Source organism: Hibiscus syriacus, unplaced genomic scaffold (genome assembly GCF_006381635.1).
Source record: "Hibiscus syriacus cultivar Baekdansim isolate YM2019G1 unplaced genomic scaffold, ASM638163v2 tig00110729_pilon, whole genome shotgun sequence".
NCBI lineage: Eukaryota > Viridiplantae > Streptophyta > Magnoliopsida > Malvales > Malvaceae > Hibiscus > Hibiscus syriacus.
In genome coordinates, this window is record NW_024062843.1 from 924,008 (window position 1) to 932,954 (window position 8,947).

The 8,947-nt window shown below is 35.3% G+C and overlaps 1 protein-coding gene across 1 annotated transcript; it reads right to left on the reverse strand.

The window, feature by feature from the left end:
• Window positions 1-4,996: 4,996 nt before the first annotated feature.
• LOC120139152 lies at window positions 4,997-6,343 on the reverse strand. Its single transcript, XM_039154469.1, has 4 exons — window positions 6,199-6,343; window positions 6,003-6,101; window positions 5,728-5,918; window positions 4,997-5,584 (listed from the first exon to the last, which is right to left on the reverse strand). Exons 1-4 carry the CDS (start codon window positions 6,341-6,343, stop codon window positions 4,997-4,999), a joined length of 1,023 nt encoding a protein of 340 aa, XP_039010400.1.
• Between the last annotated feature and the right edge of the window lie 2,604 nt (window positions 6,344-8,947).

An 8,947-nucleotide genomic window follows, 5' to 3' on the forward strand; every position in this document is an offset into this window, starting at 1 on the left:
TCCGTGGTTCTTGGGGCAAGCTCACAAAACCACTCATTACCCGCAAGGTTTGACGAAAGACGTTGGGGCAATAAAACAAGGCACTCAGAACGTGACCAAGGGATTATGATGAAATAAAAACCTACTAGAAGTTGTACAGAGTTCAAGAAATCTAGCAAGCATACCTATAAATGATTTTGGCCTCATTGTAATAACACTTTTGTCTCAATGAAGGTTATTCTATTATGAGAGGAACTTTCTAGATCAATTCCTCGAAATCTTCATGCATTCATCATGCATTTTTGCATTCTTGCACTTTAATTTAAGAAGCTTGCTAACATGCATCATTTTTATCCATAAAAGTGGAAAAAGCACTGGACCCATCTTGAATGCATAATACTCGATTCAAATGGAAGTTATATTATAGGAGATCGAAGAAAATTTTACCAAAAGGATATGAAAAACATAATAAGATAGAACCACAAGGACATTCACGAAGAACCAAAGTAGCTTGGCTGATCAGATTGCTACCAGGCTGACAAGATGAAACTTTGTAAAAATTCCTGGGGCAGAAGGATCTGAAGAATTAGTGGCATTGCTCCACCATCAAAGTTGGTAATCGCACCCAAAAAACTTTCAAAGGTACTCGGGAGACTCTTTGACAAGCGTCATTTTACTCGTCAAAAATAATAAATAAATCCTCTTCAAAATGAATAAGTGTAGTATAGAAAGAGGTTCGATCCACAGGAAAATACAAAATTTATACGCAAATAGATTTCAAGTTCATATTCAAAAGTAGTAATTAAACAAATAAAAATAAGAGGAGGTAGGCATGATTTAGATGAGATGAAGAAAGTAAAAAAGGCTAAAGTAAAAATAAGTCTAAAAATTGAGTAAGCAGTAAATCAAAAGAGAAATGAAATAAAGTTTAGAAATCACAAATAAGGAAAATCACCTCGAGCTAGCTTGTCTCAACTCCACCGATCATTGAAATTGATATTTGCTACGGGATTCATGTCTGTTACAGTCTACAAGGCCCAACCCATTGTAATTTGCCCTCCTCTCATGTTACCGATCTTCCCAATTCTATCTTCGAAAGATGATTCTTGAGTGGATTAATCACATTTATTGCCGTTAAAACAGTCATATTAAAAACTGAAAAGGCCGACTTAGATATTGTCTCGTTGAGAATCGATTCCGATCTCGTTTTCTCTTAGTGGACCGTCGCTAAGCGTGTTCATAGGAAGTCGAATTGCCACAGGTCGATCCTTCCTCCCAATGGTATATTTAAACAACATTCAAACCAACTTTGACTTTTTTATTTGAAAGTGTTTAAATATTGTAAGTAAGGTTGATTGCCAAACTCTTTATCTAGAAAATTGAGAATGATCCCAGAGGGATTTAAGCGATGTTCAATTTTCACGTATGGAATCGATTGTACTAGCTCTCAGCTTAAAAGAAATCAGCTAAGCATAATATGATTGATCATACTTAGCATAGTTTGCAACAAGAAAATAATTGGAAGATAATGAAAGTAAGAAGAGAAAAAGAAACTTCAATTAAAAAATAAAATTTAAAACAAAGTAATTGATAGCTTTCCTAGGTCTTACCCATACTAGGGTGTTTATAGGCTTCTAATTTCCTAAAAATAAAGAGAATTCAAATTGAAAATCCTAAATAATATTAAGTGACAATAACAATTCAAATATTTTAAATTCAATTCAAAGAAATTGAAATTCATAAAATTTCTCCCCATAATCGTGCTAACTGAACTTGCTTCCAGAATCTTCTAGTGTCTTCCAGATACTACCACGTCAGCTCCGTGTCGTGCCCAGTGTCATGCCATATCTCCATCCGCGAACAAAAAATAAATAAAAAGTTACAGAATGCTCCCTTTTACTACCAATTCCAGTAAGCAAGTCACTGCACAAAAAATAAACGAAATGTATTCAAATCAGTAGTGAAAAATTCATAAAGCAAGAGAATTAGCAAGCAAAATGTGTCAATTGCAAGCACTCATCAAATTCCCCCTCACTTGTCTATACTTGTTCTCAAGTATACTTGAATCAAACTAGTTAAGAACTTAATTTACCTTCCTCCAATCCATTTCATACTTAAGTAAATTATGAAAATCAAGCTCACAATAACTATATGAATCAAACACCAATCAAGTGAATAAACATAAGTAATAATGAATCAAACAACCTTTCAACTTCCTATCATTCATTAATAAAAAATTCAGCCTAACTTAATTCCTCACAAGGATTCATTCAAATAACTCAAATGTGTTTTGGGTGCAAAATTTTGCTCAAAGTAGGAATCAAATAAGAATTTCAATAAGCTTGTGACATAATTAATTCTCCACTACTTAGAAGAAATAAGATGCAAGATCATTAGGTCTTTAGAAAGTGTGTAATGGGGCTTAGGTAGAGGTAGGGAAAATCCTAAAATGCAGGTTTTAAACCAAGACAAAGAATTTTTCAATAATTCAACCAAGTCCATGAGCAAATGAAACAATCAAAATATGTACATCAAAAGCAAAATCAAACTCAAACACACTGTTTTTTTTTATTATTTTTTTAACTTTTCTTTTGTTTTTTTCATGGGACAAGGTCACTCAGAACTTCAAATCTTTGTCTTTTCAAGGGTGAAAAAGAGGGTGAAAAATAAAAAGGCCCGAGTTAAGATAGAGGTGAAATCAAAGAAGTGGATGTAGGCTCAAAATGGTTCACTAATGGAGAAAAAAAAAAGGGTAGGTTTTTTCTTAGGTAAAAATGGGGTGAAACTTAATGCCTAAATCACATCAAAACACTGAATTTCATATGTAGTCTCAAAATACATCATGCCACAAGTTGTAGACTTTCAATATCCAATTTGACACACTCAAACAAGAAAAAGAGCATAATAGTGAAGAAAAACATGCTTAAGGCTCAAAATCTCACAAAGTGAGTCAATGAATCAAGCTAGGTGAAATTTCAACAAACAAAATCAAGGTATGTCACACGACCCTCTAATTAAATTCATGCTTATGCAATTCAACTATCAAGAATGTTTAAATTCAAAATATTTATATGAGTTTAAACAATCACAACATGCTAAAGATAATCGACGGAAAGGAAAAAAATTCAAACAAGCTTCCAACCCATTCAATCAAACATGCAATCAAACAAATAAAAAGACAAGTAGATGGAATTTGATTCAATCTTTACCCCTCACTTAATCTTATTGCCCTAATACGGAAGAAAAATTACAGCACAAAAAAGAAGGGTAAAGAGTACCACCATGTTTACGGGCAACCGCGACCATGACAACTGCTAGGGCAGAGATATGAGAGGATTTCTGTAATATTCACCTCAAAGGAATGGAAGCGCTCGGTAAAATTAGGCACTTGGTTTTGCAAATTTGGATGCGGTGGTGGTGGAGTGCGTGGTAGTACATTCCGGTGAGTGAAAACCGGTTTGGTTCTCAGTGTCATCACTCCTGTCGGAGCAAGGTATGGCGTGAAGGGGTACTGGCAAGCAAGCCCATGGAATCCAAACAACACTCATCTAGTCCATCCATAGAATGCGTAAGTATAATCCACAACATTAAAATTATCTATACAAGTGACTAAATGAGTTATGTATGGACCAAGTATTAGAGGGAAATTAGATCGAATGACGATATTAAATTGTCGTGCGAACCAAAAACCAAGGTTTACCTTTCTTCAAGTGAATATACACCAAAGGAAAAAATAACTCAGTCTTACTTAGAATGCCAGAAGAATCATTCCTACCGAAATAATTGTAGGCGAGGAACTTGTGAATGTAGTGCAGCGTCGGGTCGTGAATGTTGATAGCCTTCGTTGAGCGAGGATCAAAGTGCTGGTTGACGAAACTGGTGAGAAAGAAATAGGCTGAATTAGCATCAAAGTCATTGGGCATATCAGTCAAAGCCGTTAAATAATCTAGATTCGTGACATCCCCCCGAATCCCATTGCAAAATTAAAATCAGAAATAGACATGACAAATTGATTTCCACACAAACGAAATGAAACAACACCAGGAGACTCGACAGTGATAAATCACGACTGTGTAAACGAGAAAGTTGAATAAAACTCAAAAACCATTTCTTAAAAGATGTCGTTTTTAATTTGTGAAAAGAAAGTCCAACAAATTACAGCAAAGTACGCAATAACAACATCTTGAATGTAAAGATTTTCGAGGGTTCAATTTGGGATAAACTTACAGACTCTGAATGGATGATGTCGAATGTCCTCGAAACGAACCAGCTGTTCATTTTCGAAGTGGAGAAAACATTTTAGGCACTCCTCAGATGGGACTGCATATGATCAACCACACCAATTTCGCTTAGGATTTTCTGATGCCGATGGTAGGCTGCCTGGAGGTGATGGAAAGACGTTTGAACTCGATGCATGTTATGGGATGAATGCTGCCAGGAATGATATTGATGTAATGGTTTCGTGTCAGGTTGTTTTGCGAAATAATCTACCGAGAAGTCTTCTGTAAAGCCAAAATAAGAGTGATACAATAGTAACGCTCGAATGTTCAAAATTTACCTCAGGACCGTTATTTTTTTTTTTAGATAAGTAAGATTTTATTATCCAAGAATAAAGTTCAACAAATAACAGGCACCCCAAGAAGTAGAAATTTACCCCTTTTTACAACAAAAAAAAGAAAAAAAATCATTAGTCGAGACCCTAATTACTTCAAAGATTAGAGTTTATATGATCCATTCTATTAATATCTTTATCACTAAGCTGAATACGAACAAATTCCTTGACAAACTTAAGAATTTGGTCTGTTGTTCTTGATCCACCTTTAAAAATCCTCATGTTTCTTTCCTCCCAAATCAAGTAGCTAAAAGTGTTCCAAGCGATTCTTAGGATGATGGAAAGTAAAGATTTTCCTTTCCATTTGTGAGCAGCACATTCAATTCTTGCATCCCAAGTCCTGTGAGTATCTCGTAAGTTGGTAAGAAACATGATAGAGTTCCAGATAGTAGAAGCAAAGGCACATTAAAAAAACAAATGATTTCTGGATTCGGGTTCAACATTGCAAAGGATACATATCTGATCAGTAGTGATTCCCATTCTGAAAAGTCTATCACGAGTAGGAAGACGATCAAGAATAATCATCCAAGAAATAATGCTTTGTTTGGGAATATGGAGAGGAAACCAGAGCATTTTCTGCCATGGAACTTTATCTCTATGCTCCCTTAGTTCATCCCAAATGGCAGAGGTTTTAGTGATTCCATCATAAATGATTGGGAGGGCCTCTGTTCTAAGTTTAAGAAGTCTTCTAAAGCTCCATCTTAAAGAAGAACTTCCATTGATGTCACTTAATCCACTGTTTTTAATAACATAACAGTGAATCCAAGCAACCCACAGGGAACCATTACTTGTAAGGATTTTTCGAATGAGTTGGACCATGCAAGCCTTATTCCATGAGCTAAGATCTTTCAAGCCCAGACCTCCTTCAGATTTGGGGCAGCATAATTTGTTCCAGCTAATTCTGGTACCCTTTGCAGCTTTATCAGATCCTTTCCAAAGGAAACGAGCACATAGCTGTTCAAGTCGATTGATAACCTTCTGGGGAATAAGGAACTGTTGACACCAAAAATTAACAACACTATAGAGGACAATTTTAATAAGCTCAAGGCGTCCTGCATAGCTTAAAAGTTTTCCAGACCAATTGTGAAGTTATCAATGAGAGGCATACAATCAGTTTCAGTAAGTTTTCTAGTAACCAGATGAACACCAAGATATCTAACAGGAAGAAATCCTTGTTTAAAACCAGTGGCAGATTTGATAGAATCTAGGGTTCCGACAAAAATACCAGTAGCATAAAATTCAGTCTTATTGATATTAAGATTAAGACCAGACAAGGTATAAAAGTGGTTTAGAACAGTGGTAACACCAACAATAGACTCAAGATTACCTTTGCAAAAAATCAAAAGATCATCAGCAAAAGAGAGATGAGTGATACCTAGTTTTTTGCATTTTGGATGGTATCCAAAGATACCTCTGGCAGCAGCAAGATTGAGGATTTTAGAGAGAATGTTCATAGCCATCATAAAAAGAATAGGAGATAGAGGGTCTCCTTGCCTAATACCTCTATGACCTTTGAAAAAATCATATTAAAGTTCCATTAAAGGATATGGAATATCTAGCTTTTTTGTAACAAGCTTCAATCCATCCTATGAAAGTGGGTGGCAGACCAATGGCAAAGAGAGTAGAGGAAATGAAATCCCAATTGAGAGAATCAAAGGCTTTTAGAAGATCAATTTTTATAGCAGCCTTTGGAGAAATGTTTTTCCTTCCATTGCCTTTCACCAATTCTTGAGCAAGAAGAGTATTATCCATTATAGATCTTCCTTTCATAAAAGCAGTTTGGTTGAGGGTAATGAGATCAGGCAACAACAAAGAAAGTCTTTTAACAAGGATTTTAGTAATAATTTTGTATACCACTGAGCAACAAGAGATGGGTCTGTAATCTTTGACTTTACTAGGGTTTTGAATTTTAGGAATCAAGGCTATAATGGTGGAGTTGAAAGCAGGGGGAATTTTAGCCTCTTGAAAGAAGTATAGAACATCATTGATAATATCCTCCCCTACCACATACCAATAGTTTTTGAAGAACATGGGAGTGAAACCATCAGGGCTGAGGCTTTTTCATTGCCTTAGCTAAACAGAGCTTCTTTTATCTCTTCAGCAGAAACTGTTTTGGTAAGCTCATAAGTAGTCTCAGTAGGAAGAGAAAAATGAAGCATATTTTTCAAGAAGAAGAATCATTAGGAAGAACATTAGGATCAGAAGTTCCTAATTGATTCTTGAAGAAATCAATGACCTCATTAGCCATATCATCATAGGACTCAAGTCTTTTACCCTCATTGTTAATAAGAACCCTAATGGTGTCTTTTGAATTTAGAGGCAATAGTAGTGTGAAAAAGTTTAGTTCATTTGTCACCATCTTTAATCCACCTCACCTTTGTTTTTTTCTTAAGGAACATGAACTCATTTTCTTCAAGAACAAAAAGCTCCTTTTGAATAGTTAATTCTTTTTCAATAGAATTCTTCCCATTTAAAATAGAAATTTGAATATGCTCCAGCTCAGTTCTCTTAAGCTTCTTCAAGCAAGGTTTTAAACGTTTAAGCTTAAGGAAAAGTTTCTGCAACGGGTTGCCTTGAGTAGGAAGTTGCCAAGAGGATTGAACATCGTCAAGAAAATTAGGGTGTTTGGTCTAGAAATTAAAGAATTTGAATGGCTTTGGTATATTGGTTTGAGTTTCTTTTGAAGTCCAGACCATGGCCATACTGTGATCAGAGGGACCTAGAGAAAGAAATTCAACAAAAGATCCTTGAAAAGAGGAATCCCAAGGAGGATTGATTAACACCCTATCCAGTTTTCTAGCAAGATAAATTTCTTGTTGTTTGTTGCTCCAAGAAAAAGTGGGGCCAAAAAATGGGTGATCTTGTAGAGAAAGGTCTTGAACTATTTCTTGAAAGTCAAGCATATCAGTTGTAGAGTAGGGACCAAGAAGGTGAGAGTCAGAGCTTTCTTTGTGATGGAGGTAGGTGTTGAAATCACCTCACAGAATCCAAGGTTGAGAACTATACATGGAATCAAGAATTTTGAGATATTGCCAAAGAGATCTTCTTTGAGAACCACTATTACTACCATAAATGGCAGTGATAATGAAAGAAGTGTTATTATTAAGGTATTTAACAGTGATACTTTAATCAGTAGAGTAGCAATGAGTGAGACCAATGCCTATTTTCCAGAGAAGCCAGATTCTGCCATTGACAGCAGAATCATAGTTATTGATGATATTCCAGCTCCCTAAAATATTATGAAAGATTTTATCAGAATTTTCAGGTTTGACCCGAGTTTCTAACAGACATAGAACATCAACATTATAGAGTTTAGCTCTATTCAAGACCTTAATGTGTTTTTGAGGATTATTGAATCCTCTTATGTTCCAGAAAGAAATGATCATTGAGAAATAGAGGAGGAAGAGCCCTATATATTTTTTCTAGGGGTACTTTTGATCTCATTAATATGGTCTTTCTTTTTAGACTTGATCTCTTTGATTAGTTTAGCAACCCCAGCAGCAGCAGTTCTTGCTTTCCTGGGTTGAATCTCAGAAGAAGGAGAAGATTCATCCACTGTGAAGAGGATTTCAAATCTATTTGCTGAACCTCTTATAGCATATTTTATTGTGTTCTTAAGGGGTCTACTTCTACCTCTTTTAGGATTAATTATAGAATTATTTGTTATGGAAGCAGTTTCAGGAGGTTGTTCACCATTAACTAGGACTTCAGAAAATGAAGGTTCAGATGACTGTTCTTTATTATCCTCAATTAACAAATCTATAGGAATAAGAGAGTCACTTTTAGAAAGTTGAACCTTTTGTATAGGATTGTTATTTCCAGGTTCATTAACTTGTTCCTTTCCATTTGAAGCAGTCTGATCTTTTGAAGGGATAACATCTGGCAGTGAATTTTGAAGGGAAGGATCAGACAAAAGAATTTGCAGAGATGATTTTTCTTGAGATTTAAGATCAGAGTTTTCATTGTGATTATTTTTTATCCTCCAGATTTTAGTAATAGTAGGGGCAGAGGATGTTTTGACTAAACATCCTTTATCAGAGTAACCAAACGTGTTGCATCTCCTACATCTATTAGGAAACCAAGGAATATTAACAAATATAGTAGTTGTAGGACCATTGGCTAGCATTACTTCAACAGTTTCAGGAAGTTCAAACCTTAGCATATTCTAACCTAGATTTGGAAGCAGTGATTGAATCCATTGAAAGAGGTACTCCTAGGGAACTGTCTATATAGCTAAGGCCTTCCTTTGAAAACAATTCAAGAGGATTATTATAAAGGTGAACCCAAAGTGGCAGTCTTGATAAATCAAAATTTAGTCTTTGGAGATTGGGTTCCTATTTCCTAAGAATTAAAGGT

What these genes read in the sequence shown, in the direction of transcription:
- LOC120139152 (XM_039154469.1), bottom strand. Translation starts at nt 6,343, where the DNA reads ATGGATAATACTCTTCTTGCTCAAGAATTGGTGAAAGGCAATGGAAGG. An exon ending in CTCTACTCTCTTTGCCATTG is followed by an intron (nt 6,102 to 6,198) that starts GTCTGCCACCCA and finishes ATTTTTTCAAAG; the next exon opens with GTCATAGAGGTATTAGGCAA. An exon ending in CAATCTTGCTGCTGCCAGAG is followed by an intron (nt 5,919 to 6,002) that starts GTATCTTTGGAT and finishes TTTTTTGCAAAG; the next exon opens with GTAATCTTGAGTCTATTGTT.